This window comes from Bacillus rossius, assembly GCF_032445375.1.
Source record: "Bacillus rossius redtenbacheri isolate Brsri chromosome 4 unlocalized genomic scaffold, Brsri_v3 Brsri_v3_scf4_2, whole genome shotgun sequence".
Lineage (NCBI taxonomy): Eukaryota > Metazoa > Arthropoda > Insecta > Phasmatodea > Bacillidae > Bacillus > Bacillus rossius.
In genome coordinates, this window is record NW_026962011.1 from 22,044,698 (window position 1) to 22,069,862 (window position 25,165).

General features: G+C 41.9%; 1 protein-coding gene across 1 annotated transcript; it reads left to right on the forward strand.

The window, feature by feature from the left end:
• Positions 1-1,583: 1,583 nt before the first annotated feature.
• Positions 1,584-24,990, forward strand: LOC134541958 (glucose dehydrogenase [FAD, quinone]-like). Its single transcript, XM_063385716.1, has 5 exons — positions 1,584-1,663; positions 4,300-4,710; positions 10,993-11,871; positions 16,412-16,710; positions 21,577-24,990. The coding sequence occupies exons 2-5, from the start codon at positions 4,336-4,338 to the stop codon at positions 21,827-21,829; spliced, it is 1,806 nt and encodes a 601-aa protein (XP_063241786.1). The 5' UTR covers positions 1,584-1,663; positions 4,300-4,335; the 3' UTR covers positions 21,830-24,990.
• The last annotated feature ends 175 nt before the right edge of the window (positions 24,991-25,165 follow it).

Sequence of the window (25,165 nt, forward strand, 5' to 3'; positions counted from 1 at the left end):
AGCATGTTTGTTAAAAAAAATAATCCAAAAACGAGACCATATTTAAATTACAGACCTAACGTAACTGAGGAATAGGTTAGGAGAAATAAAATAATTGCTTTCATGCTAAATTTTATATTAAATCACACATTTACATACAGTGAAATCTGTCACTTGCATGTATATTCGTATACAGTTTACAATCTATGCTACATACATCTTCCATTAAAAAATTATTTTAAGTTCATTTTTAGAGTGAAAAACAAATACAGCTATTTCTTACAGATCCCGATACAACTGTTCAGCAAAGTTACGCCTCAGAGCCCGTCATTGTTGACGTCAGGTCCCTACCTTTACAAACTTTATAATGTTGTTTCAAGTAAAATTTTCGTGTAACCTGTAAACCACACTTCTCACACAGAAGATTGCTTCTAATCCACGAATTCATGATTTTCGTAGTTTCGTGTACTTCGTCGTCGTTCAAAATATTTACCGCAGTAGCGGCAATGATACAACAGCGAACCGCCATATTCCGATTCTATAGCTGTAGTTTGCGATGACGTCATCCCCGCTGAAGATGCAACAGCAGCTGATTTCAATAAGACTTTAGAATAATTATTATATGATGATGCAGTTGTTATAAATGTTATAAATCCTTCGCCATTACTATCATTTCCTCAATTTACAGCTTGTAAATAATCGTTGCTTCTACAGTGTCAAGTCAAAATACTTTTCTGTGTGAAATTTACACCACAATTTTCACATGGACCATCATATGCTCGGAAAGTACGGTACTTCCGATGTACACTGCTGGAGTCTCAATCAACGAGGTCCGGACTGTCGCATGAGCTGGAGATTTCACAGTTGACGATGACGGAACATCTGCACGGGATGACGAAGTTGTTGAGCTAGTGACGGCTGATGGAGCTGGAAATTGCTCACAAAATGTTTTATTCACCAAAGCTGATGTAATTGCAGGTATCGAGGTCTCCTCTGCTATCGGTAATGCAAGCATTGAAGTCTCTTGTAGAGACGAGACAACAGGTACAACCAAATCGTTATTAAGTGATAAATCATAAAAATCACATACATAAAAAGACATGTGAAAAAGTGTATTTTAGAGGGTTTTTTAATTTAGACAAAATTGTAATATTAAAATTGTATTCACCTGTCGAATTTAGATCAATATTGATGTAATTTTGTAAACACTCGCTAATATGTAATTATCTAGTTTCAAATTTCAGCTATCCGAGCCGAGCAGATTACAATATCCAGCCAGGCGCAAAGACGTAGCCCTAACAAATACTCAAAAGGATAAACCAGTTATGGCTATTGATAAGAGCCACATCCGATAGAAAGATGAAAAGAACGAGAACGTAAAGAACGAATCTTTTGAACGAACCATGTCATGGAACTGATTCAAATGAATCGGTTCGGTAAAAATAAACGTTCTGCCCATCACTACCAGGAAGTAGCTGCGGCTGCGGTACTCGTTATCCAGGAGGAAGACGAAGGCTGCGCATCTTGCCGCAGGATCTAGGTTACAGGTCGGCGCAGGGGATCCAGGTCACAAGTCGGACTGTTGGCACCACTGAAAACTGGCTTCGCTCACACAAGAAGCGGCGCTGCGCAGGAGATCAGAGCCTGCAATACAGCTGGAGTGAACTCTGCCTTCAGCTCACAGGTAGGCGCTAGTTCACTGCCCCGCCAGCTTGGATTTTCCCCTCTTTATGCTATAATTATAATTTTGAACTATTTATCCCAAGTTTTGACATGTCAAGGATAAATCATATCTCCCAGACTTTCTTTACTAGTTGCAACCACATATTTACTAACAGGCTCTAGACTCTAAGCGTCGCAAGGAAATAACTAACTTATTATTTCCCGCGGGCGACTATAGCTGTCATGATAGTCAAACCAGTTCACAAGTGCTAATCTCAACAAGTAGTCAAAGCTAAGTCCTATGCCATGTCAGAAAAAATTAGCATTCGAGATTTATTACAAGCGGTATCAAAAGATTTAAAATTGCAGATGGTCAGGACTAATCTGCTTAAGAGGCATCATAAAGGTCAAAAATAAGCTATTATTATTTTCCGTATTTAATGGTGCATTTAAGAGGATTTTATTAGGTTGTTCGGCTTGCCATTGTTATTTACGATACCCGGATGCCTAAAGAAACTTCTTTAAATTTTCTATACCATTTTGACAGTGAATAAATATCTATTTGAGCTACAATAGCTGTATCCGAATACATAGTGATACGTCCATAGCACACATATCCCTACGTCCCTTAGCAAATGCAGCCACAATGTAGAGGACGCATTTCTAATGGATGGAGAGTATCTGAATACTTTTACTGCTAGCACCGCCTGTTTACAGTTAGTCGTACTAATGTGCACGTAGCCATTTTGAGTCGTGATATCTACGAATATTCAGCAAAAAGTAAATAACAACGACCAATTTAAAACATTTAATGTAGCCTGACTGTTATAAATTTCAGCTATCAAAATAAAATTTTTGCTATGGATCTCAAAATATTTAAAATACTAATAATGAGAATTAATTACCCCTGTAAGTTAAAATTCGCGTTTCGGTAATCTTTATTAAGGTTTTTATTTGTCTCCATATGAGTTATCACTCATGCTTATAACATTTTAAACAAATCTTATGCCAAAAATCTAAAGTAATATTATATACAAATAAAACACGATTCCGAGGTTAATGGATGTAGGGATGCATTAGTGGATGTGAGTGTCCCATCACTAGATCTCGATTTTAGTGGACGTATGTGGGGATGCCAATGTATCCTTGTGAGAATTCGGGAGCAATGCAAAGATGGCCGCGTCCACTACGATACACTTTAAGTGGATCCCTTAGCTAAGGGATCCATTAAGCTATTCTTCGGATACAGGGAATGTTATTTAAATAAATTAAGAAATCCTCCAAGAACATGTACATGTATGTTCTCTTCGGAATGTTATTACAAGCCAGCTTAATTAATTACCTTTCGAAATTAATTTTAATAGATGTTTGAACCTAACAGTTGCTGGTTATGTACATGCACCGAATGTCACACTATAGCGCTGAGTAATAAAAGAAACGTAAAATAGGTTTTAAGTACGGAGCACTCAAGATTTTTTACAAAAATTTAAGGCGAAATGAAAGTGAAGTCTGAGCTGTTTCGAAACCTTACTTATGTTACCAGACTTTTTTGTAACGCATTCATTCTGTTCTATAAATGTTATCAGAAAACCCACCCATAGTAACAATGAAAACAACGTCGCACTATTGTTGTGTAGTAGGTACTACCGGCTCGTGTGTTAGTGTCGCAACTGGCGAACTAAAACTACACATACCTACACAGCGCGATAAATACTAACGTAGTGTTCATTTTTTTATTTTGGCTCCCAGGCTTCAACCACGGACTGGCGGTTTCTTTAAACAAACTATATTATACATTCATTTCAGTACACATCATTAGGGCATCGTAAAACTATTGAATTTCAACAGTGAAATATTCCTCTATTTGACCGGGCGATTCAGGACGCGTTTGCTTCCGCACTGAATGATCGTGATTGGTGCGCTGACAGCAAACTTTTACCTTAGATAAACCCGCAGTTAACTACGAAATACAGTAAATGCTGAAAAGTTTTAACACGCATCAGGTCTGAAAATCTTTTCGTGGAAAATTGCATGGCCTTGTGAATAAAGTTTTGACGGGGTGACACTGAGGGAAACCTACCAAATCACAGCAACGTCCGCAACGTTTCCCGAAACCCGAGGCTTAACGCCGCCTAGAAAACGGACCGCCTCGAAGGGAGTCGAGTGAATGTAGCCACTGAGCCACAGCGGGTCGCGGGACTCACGACCAGTGTTCATGTTAGATGGAAGAATCGATGTTTGCGGGAGGTTTTGGCTTCTCCATCTTGCAGTCTCAAATATTTTGATACCGCTTGCAATAAAGCTTCCGTGCTAAATTAGGAATTAGTTTCGGCTACTTGTTGAAGTCAGCACTTGTGAACTTCTGTGGTTATCATGATAGCCGTAGTTGCCCGCGTGAAGTAATAAGTTGTTTCCTTGCGGCACTAGCAGGCTTGGGCCTGTCAGTAAATACTTGGTATAGATGGTCTGGAATATATGATTTGTGTTTTATATACTGGCAAAATTGGGATAAATAGTTAAGAATTATAAAATAGTCTAAATATGTAAAAATCCAAGATGGCGGGGTGTGAGATCTCGACACGGAGACACGAAGACGGATGGGCGCAGCAGGGAGCTAGGCGGCATCAGCGGTCACCGAGAGGAGGTGTGTCGTTGCAGCGAGCGCGCCCCAGGCTGTCGACCGGCGCTGCAGGGATGGAGCCCGCCGCCGCCGCCGCCGCCGCCACGTCCTGCCCCCAGGTGTCGGGGGCGGCCCTCGCGCTGTTCTCGCAGCTGCTGGGCACGCTGACGGCGCGCATGTGCTCGCTCGCCGACCCCGCCTCCCTGCCCCCGGACGCCGCGCCGAGCCTGCGCGCCGCCTACGACGCCGTGGTGGTGGGCGGCGGCACGGCGGGGGCGGTGGTGGCGGCGCGCCTGGCGGCGGCGGGCTGGAGCGTGGCGCTGCTGGAGGCGGGCGGCGCGCCCCCGGCCTCCTCGGTGGTGCCGGGGCTGCTGTTCTCGCTGCAGGGCTCCGACATGGACTGGGGCTACCGCGCCGAGGCGGCGGAAGGTCTGCACGGCGGCCTGCAGGTACCAGTCTTCCCCCCTCCCCTCCCCCTCAACTAATCTATCAATCCCACCAGGGGCGCAACAACTAAATTTCCAAAAGGGGGGCAATATACCTTTTTATAAAGAATCATCGATACCCCCTATTGAAGCGGGGGGTCCGGGGCTCCTCCCCCGGGAAAATTTGTATTTCAAGGTGGAAAATGGTGCTATTTAAGCAGTTTTATTAGCTAAAAATTGATTACACAGCACTTTCTTTGCCCCCGTATGCTCCCACTACAAGGTTTTAGAGGGGGGGGGGGGGGGCAAAATACCCTTCCCCCCCCCCCTGTTGTTGCGCCCTTGAATCCCACCAACGAAAGGAAAGAATTCGAAAGCAAACAGCAGCTCCTCACACTCTCGAAAATAAATTCTGCGTACTGTCCCGGCGAATGGCGCGATGTATGAACGCGAGTATTTTCCTGACCAATCACGTTCGATACATCCGTGACGTGAGCGCGACTTTTATGGCGGACGCGACAGACATCGATTAGAAATTATTTCTATATTACAATTTTGTCGCGGGCGTGACGTTACTAAAATTAACGTTAGATTTTTGTTTCCGTGTGATTGTTAAAAATCGTAATTAATACCGATACTGTTATTACCTATTCGTGTTTTTTTTCAAGATGTTTCCCAATGTGATGTTAAATTTGAATTAAACAAGATTTCCTCAAACTATTCTACTAAAAAAAAAAAAAAAAAAACCGGCAATCGTTGATGGCTGTCGTGTGTTGTTAGTATGTAATGGAAGGAAACATTTTATATGAAATCATTTCGTCCTACGCTTGATAATTGCAAGTTCGCAATAACGCGCTATATTGGTGTCGCGTCGCGTCCTATGAGTCGTGCCTTCGCGCTGTTGTTGATTCTAACATATTGCACTAAGTACACACGTGACATGGACAGCTTTTTGTTCTCTGCTCACGAGGCCGTCGCGGCTTTCGATCTGCCAACAGAACTGCCAAATACAGCCCGTGTAAATAAAGCAAACGGGCCACCAGTAATATACGAGGCTCATCCACAAAGTAAAATTCCGTGCGGTCTTTTACAGACACAAAACAGTTTCGTGGCAATATGTATTGAAACAGACGCAGCAAGTATTCAGCTGTTTTCAACAGACTCGCCACCGGAATTGAGACGTTTGTTATACAGAGTGTTCAACTTTTGAGTACCTGTGTCGCAGAAGTTTGCCACCTGGGATTGGGACCTTTGTGCGGCAACCATCGTCGCCTGGTATTCTCATAACGCTGACGCTGACGAGGTCCACGAGGTCACCTGTAATGTCAACCTGCTAAAAAATAGTTTGCACCAGCGACGCACCATCGGCTTGCTCACGACGTTAGGGCCCAAAGACCTGGCGCAGCTGACAATGCATTTCGATCGGCGCCGTGCTCTGTGTGCGTAGCCTAATAAATGAACTTGACCACTGTCGGTGGGAGCTGGAACAAGAGCCCCCGCCTCGGACAGTTGCGACGACGCTACTGCGAGAACGCGGGGAGTCCCGGTTAGTGCATGGCCTCAGTTGTACCATGGGCGTCGCAAGAATATATATATATTTTTTTTTGGGGGGGGGGGGGACTTCAATTGATTTAGTTGTTGAGAGGAATATCCATCCCCTGGAAAAGAGCGGGGGGTTCGGGGGTCCTTCCCCGGGAAATTTTGGGGTTTTAAGGTGCAAAAAGGTGGTTTTTAGGCATTTTTCTTTCCTAAATATTCTAATTATAGCACTTGCTCGGCTCGCAGCAGACGGCAGTAATATGAACCCATGCTATCAAATGGAAGGCCGCGCACTTGATCGGATCGGCTCGACTCGTCTCGGCTTTCTGCTGTCTATAGTCGCGCTTCTGTATCGGACCTGATTTTGATTTTACACGAAGATCTAATTAAAAAGTGCTCACATTACCACGATTGGACTAAATGCATCATGCGCAAAATATGGTTTATATCACAGAAATCATATTTTTAATATAACTACGAAACTAAATATATTATTGGAGGGGACGAAATTGAAGACTTTTATTATTGGGGGGACTTGTCCCGCCCCCCCGTCCCCTCCGTTTGCGACGCCCATGGTTGTACGCCATTGCTCCATCACGTGCGCGCAGTCGGCTCGCGCGCTGTAAGGCTTGCTGGCTGCGAGACGAGTATGAAACTCACTTCGTGGACGCACCTCGTATCCAAATGCATTTATCCACACGAATAAAATTTTACATTCGTTCGTTCAAAATCTTAAATCTCCGAAATTTCTTCTCAGATTGCTCTGAAATTTTGACGCAACGTTGCATTAGAATGGGCTACATGCGTGTTTTATATACCTGTGTTACACCTGAGACAGGTAAAAAATAGATAAAAATACAGATAGGTAAAAAATATACATAAATGAAAGTTTTGTGTTTTCGTCTTCTGTTTTGTAAAAATAAAGATATATAAGGGAATATACAGACATATAGAGATATAGATAGAGAAAAAGAGATAGTTACTACAGATATATAGAGAGATAGAAAGTGAGCTGTAGATAGAAACATAGATACATATAGATAGAGAGATAGAGAGATATAGTCTATATCATATAGAGATTGATATATATTGACAAATATAGTGATATTTATAGAGGGACATATATAGAAAGGTACCTACTTCAATCCAATTAAAAAAACTGAAAGAGGCTTAGGGATCGTCCATTAATCACGTGAGGCTCGAAAGGTGGGGGGGGGGGGAGGGGGTCGGGAAAAATCACGAAATATCACAAGGGGGGAGGGGGGGGGGGTGTAGAGAGATATCACGTGTATTTTTTTTTTCGCCCGATTTCTACTAAACCGAAAAGCGATGCGTGACCTTGACTCGCCGTAGCCAGGCAACAATATCCCCGTACGCCGCAACATGAACCACCCGGCTCGGCTTGCCAGTCGCTAGTAAGACTGTGATTTTGGCGCCGAATACATGCGTAAATCACATATAAGCCTTTCCTTTATTATTTTTTGCCAGTGAGAATAAACCTGCAACCTAAATGTGTGTCTGGACATTTTTATCACTATGCTTAATTTTCCAGAATTAAATTAGATTATACCTATATTTAAAGATAATATTCCGAAATTTTTAAAAATATTTTGCACCAAAAATACACGTGATTTATTTGGGGGGGGGGGGGGGTTTGTCTGAAACCTCACCACAAATCACTAGGGGGGAGGGGGGGGTTAAAAATTTGCTAAAAAAACATCACGTGATTAATGGACGACCCCTTAGCAACGCATACCGGGCATTAGCTAGTAATGAAATACAACACATTTATACTGTATTGAAACTTTTACACACCAGCGACATGTAATCTTATAACCCCGACAACTCTCCAGCTCCAGTCCGTCATGACACATTTGTCGACATATCTGCTGGCAAATTAAGTCGTTATATGATGGACTAGAAAATTCCATCTGCGCAGCATACTCACGCGAACTATAACCATGCATAGTCCATGCTTGACGCGTACAAGTTATAACATCAATGTGCGGACAACTCATCCTTTATGCCTAGACCAAATTAACTATAGCACGCAAACACCATGCAAATAGTATAGTTGCATACGTATAACACAGAAGTCGAAAAAACATTCCTACAAAACACAGTGGTTCGAAAGATTCAAACTGTTTTTTCCCTTTCCATTTTCTTCTGTCGAAAATTTTTAGTTTTAAATGTATTATTTGTCAGCTGTTATTTATTACATGAGGCAGAGGATTACCTAAATAAAATCATTAAATGTCGCCTTTTGTTTTTAACGACTAGGAATGATAAAACACAAAGCATTGTTTCGCAAATAACTATCATACATAAATGTGGTTCTTTTTATTTTTGGAAATGCACTAATCAAAACAATCCTTATCTACTGCATGCCGCTGAAGTAGTTTGTGTATGCTGATCGACCGCAAACAGAAATCGGCACACAGCACATAGAAAGTTGTTCAAGTTCGACAATATTTGTGGACAACCCGTGTGTGGTTAACCTGTGCGTGTGCTATTTTACAATGTAGCAGCTGCCATCTGTTTGTGCACATTAAACTTTCGTGTGTGTGCCGTGCGCGTGCTGTTGCGAATGTGACCAACCCCTAACTATCTCTGCAGAAATATATTATCGTTGCCCACACTGTATTCATATGTTTCCCCAGAGTTATTTTCGTTGCTAACAAGGGAAGGGCACGACTTTGGAAATTCACTTCGGGTTGGGTCTCGGTGTATTAGTAGTAGTAGCCTTAGGGTGTTCACCCCTTAAAGTAATAAAGTGCTCTGGCCAGCCAATTACGAGAAAAAAAAATAGCCTTCTAAAATGTAAGTAATTTAAACAATTAAAAAAATTGTAATTGTTAAAAAATAGTGACAGTCTGCGAGGATCGGAACCCCAGCGTCTGTGCGGCAAGCAAGTAATTACGTTACCTCCCAGGTCGCTGCGCAGTTGGTATAATTGAAACTTAACTTGTATATAAGTGTTTTTTTTTTAATTGTCAAAGGCCTTTTTTTCCCCTCGGAATTGGCTTGCCAGTGCGCTTTATAATTTCAAAAGGTAAACATCTTAACGTATAGGCTGCTACTAATACCCCGAGTCTCATCTCGAAGTGAATTACCCAAGTCGTGACCTCCCCTTGTAAGATGGTAAATTAGAAGTTTGCGTTCATTAAATATAGTAATTTCAAGAAGCACTTCAGGGATTTAGCCATACATAAATTATCGCCAAAACAACAAAGCATTGTAACTTTTGAAACATTTTTTTTTCCTAATTTGTACTTAATATCTGTAGATAGCAGATGTTTACTTATAAAAATAATACTTTACGAACGGTTTCGAAGTGTACTATTTCTGGTTGTCGCACCTCGTCTATAGTGCATTTCCGATATTTCTTACGCACTGATTCAATGAGAGTTTTGGAGCTGTCGGAAAATTCCCAATCTAATACTTAAAAAAAAAAAAAAAAAAAAGTTTACACCTTACATTAAATATCTGTTTATGAAGCGTTTAATCGATTTATATTTAACTTCATCACAATTATGTCAAAATTACAATAAAAACTTACATGCTAAAATATTATTTCAGAAAACACCAAAATAAGTATGCTTAAGTGAATTATTTGTACAGTAAATGTCTACAGTCTTAGTGCACTCTATCGCAAAACATGTGACATGACTGTCCCCTCCTCCCCCCCCCCCCCCCCCCCCCACATCTTCCCGGCTTAGAGAGCACAACCAGGAATGCCTCTCTCTTATTCCACATTGAAATCACCAGAAAGGGAGTCCATGCGTGTCAGGTGACTACTGCTTCTTTTTCTTGTGGCCCCTTGGTTTTTGGCAAGCTAGACTTAGGACAAGACGTACCGTCACGCAGCAGACACCCGTACATCTCGACCCAACTTCGGCGTCTCCGGAACTCCCTGTCGAATGATCCTCGAATTCTTACGCTCATCATCTTTATGCACTGTGTCTGTCTGTTTGTCGATGCTCGGCGGGCCCACTGGCTGCCAAGGAGGTTCGCCTTTCATGAAAACTTGGCAGTCCTCGAAGCTTCCAGCGTTTATTTCCTTGCCATTGATTGGCTGACGCGATGTGCACGTAGCAGACATTTCCTGGTTCACCTGCAGCTTATTCGGGGCATATCTTCAGCCGCCTCGGGGCTACACCACAGCTGACTCCTCGAGAGAGGGCGGCTGGTTGCGGATCTATAGAAGGCTGGTTCTACGTTTGGTTTGGTTTGGTTTGGTAGGGTTTTGTGTCGGGCGGTTATGCATATAGGTTTAAGGTGACGGGACACCCAAAGCTATACCTAGTTAGCTACAAAACTACTCGGTAATACGTTTCAGAGATACTACTTCGAGTTATGTCGAGGAGGTGGAGTCGAAACGGTCACGCTAAACAATAACAAAATTTAATAGCATGGTTACACGTCACAACTTCACTAGTCCAAGCGAACATTATTTAGGTAGGTACTTGTGTTTGAAAGAAAGTGCTTGTCAGGTTACACGTGAATCGATTGCTTACGACTCGAATGTTAACGTTTGTGTCAATGCTTCAATTTTTATTACGATGGATCTTTAATTGCTTCCGTGACACAGTCATACCACACAGTAATACTGTATTTATATTTTTTGCACTAATAAAATTATTGTTTTTTTTGTTTACCTGTTGACTTTGATGTTGCTGCATGACTGGTGTTTGTTAGTTGACGGGCCAGTCGAACGTGCAGTACAGAGTAATTACAGAGTGACCAGAGGGACGCCCCCGTGTCCAGGAAGGGCGGGTGCGCTGGCCGCGAGGCAAGGTGCTGGGCGGCAGCAGCGCCATGAACGCCATGCTGTACCTCCGCGGCACCGCGCGGGACTTCGACGACTGGGCCGTTCTGGGCAACCCGGGCTGGGCCCACGAGGACCTCCTGCCCTTGTTCCGCCGGGCGGAGCAGACGCAGCCGGTCGGCCCCTTCAACAGCGACGAGCCCGTCAAGAGGCTGGTGGTGGAGGCCGCGAGGGAGCTCGGCTACCCGGAGCTGGACGAGCTGGATGGCCGGGAGGGGTGGGGCGAGGCCCCGGGGACGCTGCGCGACGGCGAGCGCTGGAGCGCGGCGCGGGCCTTCCTGGGGGCCGCGAGGAACCTCAGCCACCTGCACGTGGCGCGCTACTGCCGGGCCACGAGGATCCTGCTGGACGAGGGTGCCTCGCGTGCCACCGGGGTGCAGTTCCTGCGCGACGGCCGGCTGGAGACGGTGCTGGCGCGGCGAGAGGTGGTCGTCAGCGCGGGCGCCGTCGGCTCGCCGCAGCTGCTCATGCTGTCGGGGCTGGGCCCGCGCAGCCACCTGCAGGAGGTCGGCGTGCCGCCCCTCGCGGACCTGCCCGTGGGAGACCACCTGCAGGACCACGTGGTGTTCACCGGGGTGCTGGTGGAGCTGCCGCCGGGCGCGGCGTCGCCCCGCGCCGACCTGCTGGACGCCAGCTACGAGTACCTGGCGCGCCGGCGGGGCCCGCTCGCGCACATCGGCGCCACGGACCTGCAGGGCTTCGCCAGCTCGTCGCTGTCGCCGGGGCGGCCGGACCTGCAGTTCCACCACGTGCTCTTCAGGCACGGCGACGAGCTGCTGGCGCGCGGCTTCCTGCACGCCACGGGCTTCGTGCCGCAGGTACCTGCCACTCTTGCATGGTTAACATTCATGATGTGAGGGAAGCTTCAAGTTCAACCAGTATCCTTATATACTGATATATTTAGGGGAAAGTTGGACAAAATGGGGAGATGCAAAGTAAATTGAATGTTGTGAGTAATTTAAAACTGTGAAGTGAATTTTCTCTAGCCCTAAATAAACTTTAAATGTTCTGCTAATTAATAACTCATATAAAGAATTTTTTATTGCTTTAATTTTTTTTAAATAAATCATTTTTTAAATAAGTGTATTTTTCCCCATTTTGTCCAACCGGTATGATAAAATGGGGTAGTAGATACAATGAATCCTGTAGTTAAGTTAATCATAATATAAAATATAAATTTTACGACTAAGGATGGAAAATTCCTTTTTATATTAAATGTATTTGTTGAAATCGATTTTTAAATGTATTTTTATCATCGGCTATTCTTAAAAAACGTTTCAATGTCAATAGTAACAAAAATATATTTTACAAACTTCACTAAAAGTTGATGAACCAAAATTTGCACTTCACAGCCTGCTATATTGGGTGACAGCGCATGAAAAATTATAATGGGAACGCGCGCGCGCACACACACACACTTATTAAAAAACGCTTACAAATATATTCAAATCTTTAATAAAATTTAAATTATTCAAATAAAGTGCTAAGTGACTGATACAAACAAACCAAATTAAAAGTATTTTGCTTTTCACAAAAGTTTTTAATGGCAATAGTCACAAAAGTAAACATCATCCAGTTCATCAACCCCACTACAAAGTTCATGGGCCCAGTTTTTGCACTGAACACACTGAATCCAACCTTCTTGGGCTACAGAGCTGGAAAAAAGTTCATTGCAATACAAGCATGAAGTATCACTCTCTTCATCAGAGCTTGAACTAGAGTCCTGTGTTTTCGACTTTGATGATTCACCAAATAATTTGTAAGACACTGCTTTCAATTTTGTCTTATTTTAAAAAAGGCATAATAGTATATTAAACATTTCTATAGCAATAGTTCTTTATTGAAAAAAAAAAATCGAAGATTTGTTACAAAACTCTTTGATACTAACTCACCAAATGTATAAAGGATTGAAAGATGGGGTCCATATAATAATTTGAGCAAATAAAAAATCTGTTGACCCCCATATCTTCATTAATTCCGATGTAGGTGAATAACATTTACGAATTTTATTTTATTACATATTATTGTATTTTTCAGGCATAAGTGTTAATTAAAGTGAATAAAAGTATGCAATAATAAAAACATGAACTCTAAAAAACCATCTTAACGTACTAGGCCTATCACATTTAAGAAAATAAGGCAAAGGTATTTGGTTGGATAAAATGGAGAGGTTGGACAAAATGGGGAGGTTGGACAAAATGGGGCTCCCCATTTTGTCCAACCTGCCTCCTCCCCATTTTGTCCAACTCCGTCCTTTTCATAAAATCAAGATGGCGTTCGTCAGTCAATTACATAGAAAATAAATTATCACCGTCACTATACAGCTAAAAGGTAATAGAATAATTCAAGATACTTACATTTCAAAGATGCAGAAGTACTAATGCCAAAAACGAGCTCCAATCTTGATGTAAATATTAATCAAAGTGTTAAGCTGGACTCCCAATCATCCGTTTCATCCGTCCGTCACCCGTCCGTCCGTCAATTTCGGTCCGTTATTTTCTCTCGGCAATTATAACCGACTCTCAACCATCCGCCATCCGTCCGTCACTATTCTAAAATATCAGTGCTACAACTTTCCGCCACATACTTTCTCAATTGTAAGTAAACTTTTGGTGAAAATAATTTACTTGGGATAATTAACTTTTGTTTTTATTAATGTGATAATAAGTTTACAGGTGGGAACCGTGGTTTGACAAGTGGATTAAACGGGTGCCGTCTTAAAAATATTAGTCATGCCAGCAATAAATAAAATTATGCTTCTTTTATTACTGCGTCAAAGGAAACAGAGAGAAGCTATTTCTATCCAGGCTTTTTCCCTCAGTTGCTTATCCCGATAGTCTTTGCTATATATATTATACAAATGCTCCCTTTCCCGGACGTAATTTATCAGCATTTCTTCCGAAAAGCTCATTCTCATAAGCAATCTTTACCGTTATTATGACAATAATAATCGGTCAATACGACACAGCCTTCTATATATTGCAAATTTAAAAAATCGAACACTGTTTTCGGAAAGTCGTATTGAAGACGATCGACTTAACAAGGCGGTGGACCATCCGTTGGTCCGTCAAAAGCTAAAGCTTGGCAAGGTTTTGACGGACGGACGGATGGAATTTTTCGGGCCATCTGATTGGCTACAGGTCACGTGATTGACGGACGGATGAAACGGATGATTGGGAGTCCAGCTTTAGAAAAACAAGCTTGTTTGCAACACAATTTTCTCAGCCGCGCGCGCTGCGTAAATTGACGACTCTAACTACAGGCACTGCCACTATAGCGTATCAAGCACGTAGTAAAAATTCGCCCGCTAGATCGCACCATCGGTTCTACTTTGGTGATAACCCTCCCCGTTTTATCCAACATCCCCGTTTTATCCAACTCTCCTCTATAAATGTCTTTCTAAAGTTAAAGGTGTATTTAAAATCAACTAAATAATTTAAGAGAGCAGTGTGGTTTAATTTAGTCACATCAGGTTGCTTAGTTTAATCCTCAAATTTTTTTCCGTTTTCAATGCTCTGATAAGTTCATTGCTTAGCTTAGAATTTTTACTCTCCGATTTCTTCACGTTCCTTCTATCTCCATCAGCCCTACTGCGGTCCTCTCATGTTTTCTTCTAGAACACACCAATAACACCGATGTTCAATTTTACTTGCCCGATGTTCCTGACTGGCGTTGCTATATGTTCCCGTCTATAGTGCTGATACCAAACAAGGATATAGACCGTGCACGCAAGCTGCACTTCAGAACATTTTTTGAAGTGCTTGTTCGCCAATAGAACTGTCAAAATCGCGTGTCATGATGGACACAGTTTTTAAGTACGTTGTTGAGGTTATGAAATCTCTAATCGCGCTGATTGTCAGTGTTTCAATGACGTTGGAGTTTTGGAGATTTATATTTCAGTGCGAGTGTATTTTAACACATAAATGACTTCTTAATATTTAACAATGTTAACTAACGCACTATTTAAAGTTTACAATATTGCTTTTAACAGTTCTGATAAATCATAAGGCAACGGTGCCATCATGCGCTGAAAACAAGACTATGACTAGGTATATGATATCTTTGGTCACTGCTCTAACTCTAAAGAGCAGACGTATAACTGAGATGATTCCAATTATCGGCATGCTTATTCTTATCACCACTTATAGCCCTTAGATTCCAGTGTGCATATTAATGGGCATTTACAGTCTGTTTCCAATGCACGATATCTGCTCTAAGCACTGTCCTGGTTTCAGCATGACCTGTTGCCAGGTATATGCATAGAAAACAGAAGTTTTAGACACAAGTTTATAAATAAATGTTTAAATGTATCAAAGAAAAAAAAACATTAATTTTTAAGAGTTGAATTTGGAATGAGTTTTTTTTTTGTTGATAATATTAAATTCTCTCTTCGAAGAAAATTTATCAGAAAGCCTCCATCTTTGTTTCAACCATTTTTGTATTTTTTTTAAAATTTTTATTCAATATTAAATATTTAATTAATGGAATGCCTAGCTATTGATGGTGAACGACTGCTACAAATAGTTCTAAAGATGTAATTCTCTGGCGGTATGATTAAAGGTATCACATTGTTGTGCCTAACACGCCAGCCTCTTGATTTACTGAAATCTGTAAATCATGTAGTAAGTTTGACTACTGAAATCTGTAGTCTGTAGACCATGTTGCATTCCGTGCGATACTCACGACTGTGCGTGGGAATGTGGTTTTTAAAACCCAGATTTCTGCACCTATACCTACCGTGAGGCTGCTCAAGGTTCAGAAATGTAAGCATCCATGTTTCGATTTTCTTGGTTCTCTTCAGGCAAGTGTAGACTACAGATTTCAGTAGTCAAACTTACTACATGCAGGGGCGTAGGAACCGGGGGGGGGAACAGGGGGGGGGGGACGTGTCCCCCTAACTTTATGGGTGGAGGGGACTGTCCCCCCCCCCAACTTTCTAGACCGTGATATTTTTATTTTATAATATTATTCTGCCCAACTTTATTTGTAATTTCTTCACTCTCAAATTATTTAACTTAAGGAAACAATAATAATTTTAACATCGATGTATCCAATGGTTAGATACGAAAACTGCTTAAAGAGCGTTATTTTGCACTTTTAAAATCAAAAATTTTCCGGTGTAGGGCCCCCGGAAACCCCCCGTCTTAGTAAGAGGGGAATCGGTTTACATGACATCGTAATCATTATTTGTCCCCCCCCCCCCCCCCCCCGAACTTTATGAACGCAGCTACGCCAATGACTACATGGTTTACAGATTTCAGTAAACCAAGAAGCTGGCGTGTCAGGCACAGCTTCTGATAGTTTGGCCCGCATGTGTGGTAAGAGTGGTGGTAGAGGCTAGGGGTGGTGGTGTGCCAGGTGGCCGAGCAGCTGCTGCAGGCCACGCGCAGGGCCGACGTGCTGCTGGTGGTGCCCACCTTGCTGCGCCCTAGCAGCCGCGGCGAGGTGCGCCTCAGCAGCGCCGACCCGCTGGCCGCCCCGCGCATCTCGCCGCGCTACCTCGACCACCCCCGGGACGAGGACGTGCTGCTGGAGGGCGTCAGGCTGGTGCTACGGCTGGCGGGCACGCGGGCTTTCGCGCGCGTCGGGGCCCGCGCGCGCGGCTACGAGCTGCCGGCCTGCCCGCCCGCCGACTCCCTGTCCGACGACTACTGGAGGTGGGTCGCCCCTCTCCTTCCTGGACTTAGGGGTCGGCCATTAATCACGTGATGTTTATTTAGCAAATTATTAACCCCCCCCTCCCTCTAGTGATTTGTGGTGAGGTTTTAGACTTACCCCCCTCCCCCCTCCACAATAAATCACGTGTATATTTTTGGTACAAAATATTTTTAAAAATTTCAGAATAATATCATCTTTAAACATAGGTATAATCTAATTTAATTCTGGAAAATTAAGCACAGTGATGAAAATGTCCGGACACTCATTAAGGTTGCAGGGTTTTTTTTCTACACCGGCATGGAAAAAAAAATTAAGGAAAGGCTTATTTATATGTGATCTACGCGTGTATCCGGCGCCAAAATCACAGTCTTTCTTACTGGCGACTGGCAAGCCGAGCCGGGTGTGGTTCATGTTGTGGCGGGCGGGGATATTGTCGCCTGACTTACGGCGAGTCAAGGTCACGCGTCGCTTTTTCGGTTGAGCAGAAATCGGGCGAAAAAAATAAATACGCGTGATATCTCTCTACACCCCCCTCCCCCTTGTGATATTTAGTGGTTTTTCCCGACCCCCCCCCCCCCCCACCATTTTCGAGCCGCACGTGATTAATGGACGATCTCTTAGCTTTCACTAGTGAGAACTGGTGCGATTATCATGAAAGCTGTAATTCGTAAAACGTAATTATCTTGCAGCACTTGACTAGACTAGAGCCTGTCAGTAAAAATGTGGTTGCAACAAGGTATACAAGGTCTGGGATAGATGGTTTATGCCTTTGCATGCCAAAACATTTGGGATAAATGATACAAAATTATAATTATAGCAAAAAAAATATGAAAATCTTCAAATATGGTGGGGGCTAATCCCAATTATCCAGAGATCTTCGTTAAGTTACAGTTATTTTCGTAAGTTTACCGCTGTTGAGTTCACTTATTTTGAACATAACTCGTCGAGTCGTTTCTATAAAGATCCAGTTATGTGAGATTACGAAGAACCCTTCGTTGTTAAGTTTGTAAATTTACTGTAATTTCTAAAAGTGTATGGGGAACCTGGTCACATTCCTGCTCGAAGCAGGTCGTGTTATAAATGTTTTGAGGAATCCTCAACTTCGTCCAAGGTCCTCGTGTGGCGAGGGTCGTGGGTTCGATTCCAGCACCCCGGCATGACTGGAATTCGTGAGCACCGAGTCGGTAACATCGTATCCCATTAGATGTACAGTTGCCTCTCTATATAATCATTCTAAGTAAAACCCATTAAACAAACCAAAAAACATACATTAATAATCATTTTCTTTATTTTTACAAATTTGGCCGGATTTATAAACTACGCAAAAAAAATTGCATGAACGCAAGAACTCAAGACGCAAACAAAAAGTTAAACAACGAGGTTTTGAAATACCCGTTTACTAACTACGTAATACGCATTTACGCAACCCAAAATCAACCAACTTTTAAATTCTTGCGGTTCTGCTTGCGTTTTTGCCTTTAGTTTTTGAAGTGAAGTGTTCCGAAAACTTCTAAAACGTATGTGCATAGAAGACCACGATTTTTTTTTTAACGGTATTCACCATGTTTAAGTTATTTAACCTTTTGTACATTAAAAGAAAATAATATATACTTTTAAACCAAATTATTGACAGTTTCATATGTTTTAAAGATAAACATGAACTATCAAAAGAAACCCGGGAAGATCTTTGTTTTATACTCTTTTAAAATTTTAAATGGTATGGTTTCGTCACATCTTGGTCTTTCAAGCTTTTCTTGCATTTCTGCGTTATTGCGTCATTGCGTATATTATTTTTAAACCCAGCATTTATCGTTGCTGAGATAAGCTGTAAAACTTTCCATGTTCCATACTTATTCCCAATTGTTCTTGTTAGACTGAATGACAGATTGCCCTGATATCTTCTAACCCGCCAGACACACTTGTGGAGTTGAATCAAACGAGGTTGGAAACAGTATAATACACTTAGTGGTTGTACGGTATAGTTGACAAATAGAGAAATAAGGGATGATTGGGGAAGGAACTGGCCATATAGTGTACAAAGCAACCCTCTCAGGATTCGCCTGGAGTGATTTAGGTAACTGCTGTAAGCCGAAGTCAGGATGAAATGACCAGGATTCGAACCCGGACACCTGTATTTCGAGTCAGGTGTCTTCCCATTGCCCCCACCTCACTCCGTTAACGCAGTTTTCGATACTAACACTCGGGCCCACTAACGGCATCCCTGGTTCCATTACTTTTCATAGCAGGACGTGTAAATGTTTGGCCCGGGCTTAAAATGCGATTTGAAAGATGCGTTTACACCACAGCAACCTTGTTGGCAATGCGTGCACCAGTTTTGATAAAACCTAACGTAAAATTTACAAATAATGTATGGTACGTTTACTGCTTTTGAGTGATGGCTGAGGGTTAAAAATGGAAAAAGGGGGGGGGGGGGCTAAAGATAATTTTTACTCTGGGTGAAGGAAATATTAGATCCGTCCCTGGGGCCACGTGATGCAGATGAAGACTAACCCAAATGACTCATAATGTATGCTACCCTCCTCTCATTTCCCCTCAGCGTATGCTGTATACCACTATGCATGTCCGATAATTCGACACTTTGATCAGGGATGAATGCTTATCGAATAAAACTTCAATGTGGTGTGATATGGTGATAGGGTGATAAGCTAGTCATTGCCAGAGGGAGAGAGTGTAGTAATGTAGAGCAATATTAGCTAACAATATTATTTTTTAGTTATTTGCTATTTTAGCCAAATTGACTGTGATATTGTGATTTATCAATTAAAAAACTATTCTTATTTTGTGTCACGGAATTATAGTTTTAAAACGAGTTAGGATCGATGTCTGACGTTATAAGCGAAATGCCAACATTTCCAGTATCAATTTTTGCATTATTTGCAATACTCCACCATCATTACGTTCTTCAAATGATTCATGCAATGGGGAAATTCGATTTAATAAAATTTCTTGGACATGGGCCATTGCAGTTTTGCACTGAATGTCATGGGGGAAAAAATTCATGAATACATAATAAGAAGTAAAAATGAAAACATAACTCACAGAGAACAAGCCCAAATCAGCTGTTGTCGAACATATAAACCCAACGATGAACCTGAACAGGTATTATGGACAACACCACCACGACAGCACACTCAGGTTCATTGCTAGGTTTATCTGTTTGGCATCAGCTGATTTAGGTTTTTTGTGAGTTTATTCTTTCATTGTCTGCGGTTGTTTTGGCGTGCACTAACTCGACTGGTGAGTTCGCCTTGCACACGTCGCTGGCTCCAGGAGTCAACAGGAGCGGCTACTGCCTCTCACATGCGCTCTTGTCAGTGTTTGGCGTTACGTTATTATGCAGCCCTGTCGGTACTGCACTACAGCAGTCGCCTGAGACACATTCACACGCCTCCTGCCAGCATTCCTTCTGGATACATCTTTTTCGTAGGTTATTATAACGAATTACCTCATAAAGTCTAAACATAAGTTATGTTACACCCGAAATTTAACTGTCTAACTTATACAGCGTGAAAGATGGCGAAACAATTCGAAAGCTGTAATAATTTTCTAATAAGTAAATGTTGTTCTGTAATGCAGCAGACATTTCAAAATGTTTATGTAGTAGGAGTTACATTTCTGTAATGTTTCAGGGAGTATTACAATAGACTACTTTTGTGGTATTAAGTGTTAAATCTATGTAATACTGCCGACACATTACAAAGGTTTCAGTAAGATAATATTACATTATTGTAATGTTGCAGAAAATTAAAATGTTTCAGACAGTTAATGTGCCATATCTGAGATCTTGCAATAAAGTTACAGTGTTCTATTAAGTTGACATTACATTTGTGTTATGTTGCAGCAGAATTACAGTGTTTAAGTGAGTTAACGCTACATTCTGCTGAGAAGAAAGTGGAAACGAATAGTAATTTACCCTATAACTTAGTCCAGGGAGAATTTCCTCGAAAACACATCTCCCTCGTACAGGACCCCCACATCATTCTGTGGGCCCCGTTGCTGGAAGCCATGATGGGCCCCTTTCCCTTTACTAACAAAGATAACAAAAATTGTTGGTCTTTACATATATATTGCTTTAGTTATATCAATTTTTAACCTCATCACAATATTATTTTTCAAACACACATTAAAACTAGTTTTAATTCAGTGTTTATATTGTCAACGTTAATGTATTTTATATAATGGCAAATAAACGAGTGCAAGTGATCTGCACTGTCAACACGGTGTCACGTCGGATGGTGGTGGTTTTTTGTTACTCACAGTTGTAGATTCAGACACGTTCTGTATGCACAGCGTATTCCGAATCATATTACTAAATTAGGTACTGAAAATTAGGCATAACTGTTTAATCGTTTTCCATGATTTATTTAAAATAGTCTACTTTTTTGTTTTGATTTTTTTTTTTTCCTTCGCGGGGGCCCCCCTAGACCCACGCAGTGGCGTAGCCAGGATTTGTGTATGGGGGGTGTTAAGAAGCATGCGCCCCCCCCCCCCCCCGTATTAAAGCGGGGGGGGGGGGGGTGTCCGGGGGTCCTCCCCCGGAAAAATTTGTATTCTAAGATGTAAAATAGTGCTTTTTTTTTTTAGCAGTTTTCGGTACTTAAATTTAAATATTGTAATGGTAAAAATTTTTTTTTTGAAATTTGTTTGAGTGATGAATAAGAAATTAATTAAAGATTTGGTGCTAAAGGGGAGGGGGGTGCTTGAACCCCTAAACCCCCCTCATCCCCTGGCTACGCCCCTGGACCCACGGGCCCCGATTGCCGTAGCAACGGTAGCACCGGCCTTCACGCCGAGCAGACGGCACTGAGTGTGTGACTGTCCCCCTGACTGGTGTGACGCGGCAGGTGCGCGCTGAGGCAGCTGGCCACGACCCTGTACCACCCGGCGGGCAGCTGCCGCATGGGGCCATCCGCCGACGGCGACTCCGTGGTGGACCCGCGCCTGCGCGTGCACGGGGTGCGCGGGCTGCGCGTGGCCGACGCCTCCGTCATGCCGGCAGTCGTGAGCGCCAACACCGCCGCCACCTGCCTCGTCATCGGCGAGAAGGCGGCCGCACTGATCCTGGACGACTGGGCGCGGCCGCGCGACGAGATGTGACGCCCCGACCACCTGTCCACGCGTGCCCGACGTCATTACTAGAGACCCGGGAATTTCGCGAATTCGTCTGGCCTCAGGGTCAGTAGCGGATCCAGAGGGGGGGCTAAGGGGCTCAAGCCCCCTCCAAAAGCATCTGGGTCCACTATTGTTTTAGTGTTTGCCTTGATAAAGCCTAGTCTCAGCTGGGTCAAGCCCCTCCCAAACCAAAATCCTGGATCCGCCACTGCTCAGGGTAGAATTCAAAGTCATAGGTGTGTTAAACCGATGTTTTGCTTATCCATTGGTTGATTTCTTAGTGAGAACAGTTTTATACTTGTTAATTGGCACCAGCTGATTCGCTTACTTCTCTCCTAGCCGGGCATCTTTGGCTCATGGTCGTAGAGGGGCGTGTCCGCAAACAACTGCGGTCCAATCATGAACACAGTGCGAGAGTGCGAAGGTTTTCATTCTAACTTACGACTAAATGAATGCGCGAAATTTCCGTATCTCTAGTCATTACACTCAGTTCAACTTTTTATCAGAATTGGGAGAAGGGAGAAGGACCCTCTGAATTTGCCCTCTGATTGGGCGGTGACCATGCAGGTATTATACTACATTTTTTATTGGTTAGCCCATGGTCCTGTCCATGCTTGTGGGACGCTTAGAACATAGGGTGAAGTCTAGTTCTTGCATTGCTGTATTGAACGATAGTAATTGTAATTCGTACTTTAAAAAAACAATCAAAAAGCACGGTGAAGTGCCATTTCTGCAATGTTTTGGGCGTTGCAATAAAGCGACGGTGAGGTAAAAGGTGACTTCAATAACACCACAGCATACCAACTCCGTGGTTTAAGATCTAGAAGCACAAGAGTACTAAGGGCAACATTGGCTTTTCATTTCGCATGCCTCTTCGCATCTACGAGCAAGGCAGTAGTCTATATTGTAGTGTATTTGAATAAAGAATTTCTCTGGGACTTTGAGAGACGACCCCGTTAATATTGAGGCTCCCTGTCATCACTTACACCGCTCAAGATACTGCAGTGCACTGTTATATTTTTTGTAAATGGAACATAAGCATTGATGTAAATTACAGATATTTGTACATTTACATGAAAACAACTGTATTACTACAAATTAGTGTTTGCAGTAATGCTGGGTTCTGATTCTTACCCAGGAATTTATGTTTTTGTGTCATCCCAGTATCTTCAATAGTTAGTTATTTGGAAACTGTTCCCTAAATAGCTTTCTAGTATTAACAGAGCACACTACTTAGTATAATAAAACAAAACAAAAAGGTCCAGTTATTGAATATTTGGTTATCTTTTCCATTGTTTAATACATTATGCTTGAACGAAACACCAATTAAAATATATAATTGTGCGCCAATTTTTGTAAGAAGCACTCATTATTATCTCGCAAATAGGTGCAAAAATAACCATAGCAATGTGTTGTACAAAAAATACAATATCTTTCTTGTAGTATTACAAACTATTTCTTGGTAACTGGTTTCCAAATGAATCTTATTCAAAAGTATAGAAAAAAAAAATCTTTCTGTGTGCCAGTCCTGGAGACAGGCTGGACTGCCTAATACAGCTGCTTTAAGCCTGAAGTTACACACTTATACGCAATTGTCCCCTGAAGTGTTATCACAAAGTCTGTCTGAACTGGAGGTGAAGTATGCAAGTGTGCGAGTATGCGAATATGTGTCTCACATACTTCAGGGTAAGGAAACGTCGCTATTTTTTAAAAGAAAGCGTTTTGTAGGTATATATACAAGAATATATAAATTTTGCAATAAAAAAATGGTAAAATCTATTTTACTTAACTATTTACCAGCAGTAACAAAGTAAATTAAATATTTATATATATACATGTATGTTAACAGGTGTAGTTTAAACAAATACACACACATATCGTATTTTACGTCATAAAGATAGAAACTTAAATAGAGTGATATAGATCCGCGTGTTTCAGCAAAACATTTCTCACAAGATAATTTTTTAAATTGAGAATAAATAAAAGTTAACCTGCTTGGCCCGCTAATACAATTTATTTGTAGAGCCTAGATATAAACGGTGGATTTGCTCCAGTACATCACAAGGGCAAGAAATGTACGCTTGACTACAGTCGGTTACAACCTTAATGTCCGTCAGCTCAGGGGAAAATGTAGTGAATGTTACCCAACACTATAAAACTGACTCTTTAATATTAAATGTAATTTTCATATCACGGGATTCGCTAAACCGAGAAAATCTCATCTAATTTCAACAGTATAAATAAACAATTTTCTTACATTATGATGAACTAACTCTTTTTATTAATGTTTATTAGATTTTGTTTAAAAAAATCTGCAATTACATGCACTTGTGTAACCCAATGGACAAATATTAAATGAATAAAATTAATGAATGAAACAACTTGCTGTATCTCATATTATTTTGAAAACGTGAAACATCTCTAATTTCATGCCTAGGCTACATAGAATAAAATGATTTAGCAGGGAAAATATCGAACAGGACATGTATTAGTTTTCTAGTTGCAAATGTTTTTCAGTAGTACGAGGTGTGTAAATAAGTAGGTAACGAGATTGGCAACGTAGCGTTCGATCTGGCAACGCTGGGGACTCGGGACTTGAAGAGGTGACAGATGAACGTGTTATACACTTTCAGTACAAGTTTGAACCCGCTAAGAGTCATTTTGTTTTTTTTCTTTCGTTAAACAGTTTTTTTTTCTAGTATGTTCTAAAAATGAATGACGCCAGTTTGAAACAACGGTGTGCTATAAGGTTTTGCTCCAGACTTGGGCACAGTGCAACGAAAACATTTACAAACTTCGGCAGGCAGAATTTTATAGAGGGCCCTGGTTAACAATAAACGAGTTTTCGGCCAGTAAAGACATTCATGTGGCTCCTCGGCCTCCTTATTCGCCTGACTTGTGACCTTGTGACTTTTTTTCTCTTTCCGATATTGAAAAATCACCTCAAAGGACGTCATTTTGGGACACTCGAATACATTCAAGCTGCTGTAACCAACCAGCTGAAGCTATTTCAGCAACCGAGTTTCAGCACTCCTACGAAGACCGGAAGAACCGTCTTCAGCACTATGTGGTTTCTCGGGGAGGTTATTTTGAAGAAGACAATATTGAATTGTTATTCTATAAGAATAAACTTTGGGGGAAAAATGTCTCATTACTTAGTTTACTCACCTCTTATAACGATTGCTTGACATTAATTTGTCTGCCAGTTAAAGACGAAATAAAAAATTGCACTAAAAGTCTTAACATATGAGAATGAACATTTTTTACTGGCACAATGACGGGGAATTAGCTGTAAGAAATGATCTTATGGTTTATGAGATT

Bases quoted from the DNA above. Each gene is read 5' to 3' on its own strand.
- LOC134541958 (XM_063385716.1), top strand. From the start codon at position 4,336: ATGGAGCCCGCCGCCGCCGCCGCCGCCGCCACGTCCTGCCCCCAGGTG. The intron at 4,711-10,992 runs GTACCAGTCTTC...CCCCGTGTCCAG, and splicing joins GTCTGCACGGCGGCCTGCAG to GAAGGGCGGGTGCGCTGGCC. The intron at 11,872-16,411 runs GTACCTGCCACT...GTGGTGTGCCAG, and splicing joins CCACGGGCTTCGTGCCGCAG to GTGGCCGAGCAGCTGCTGCA.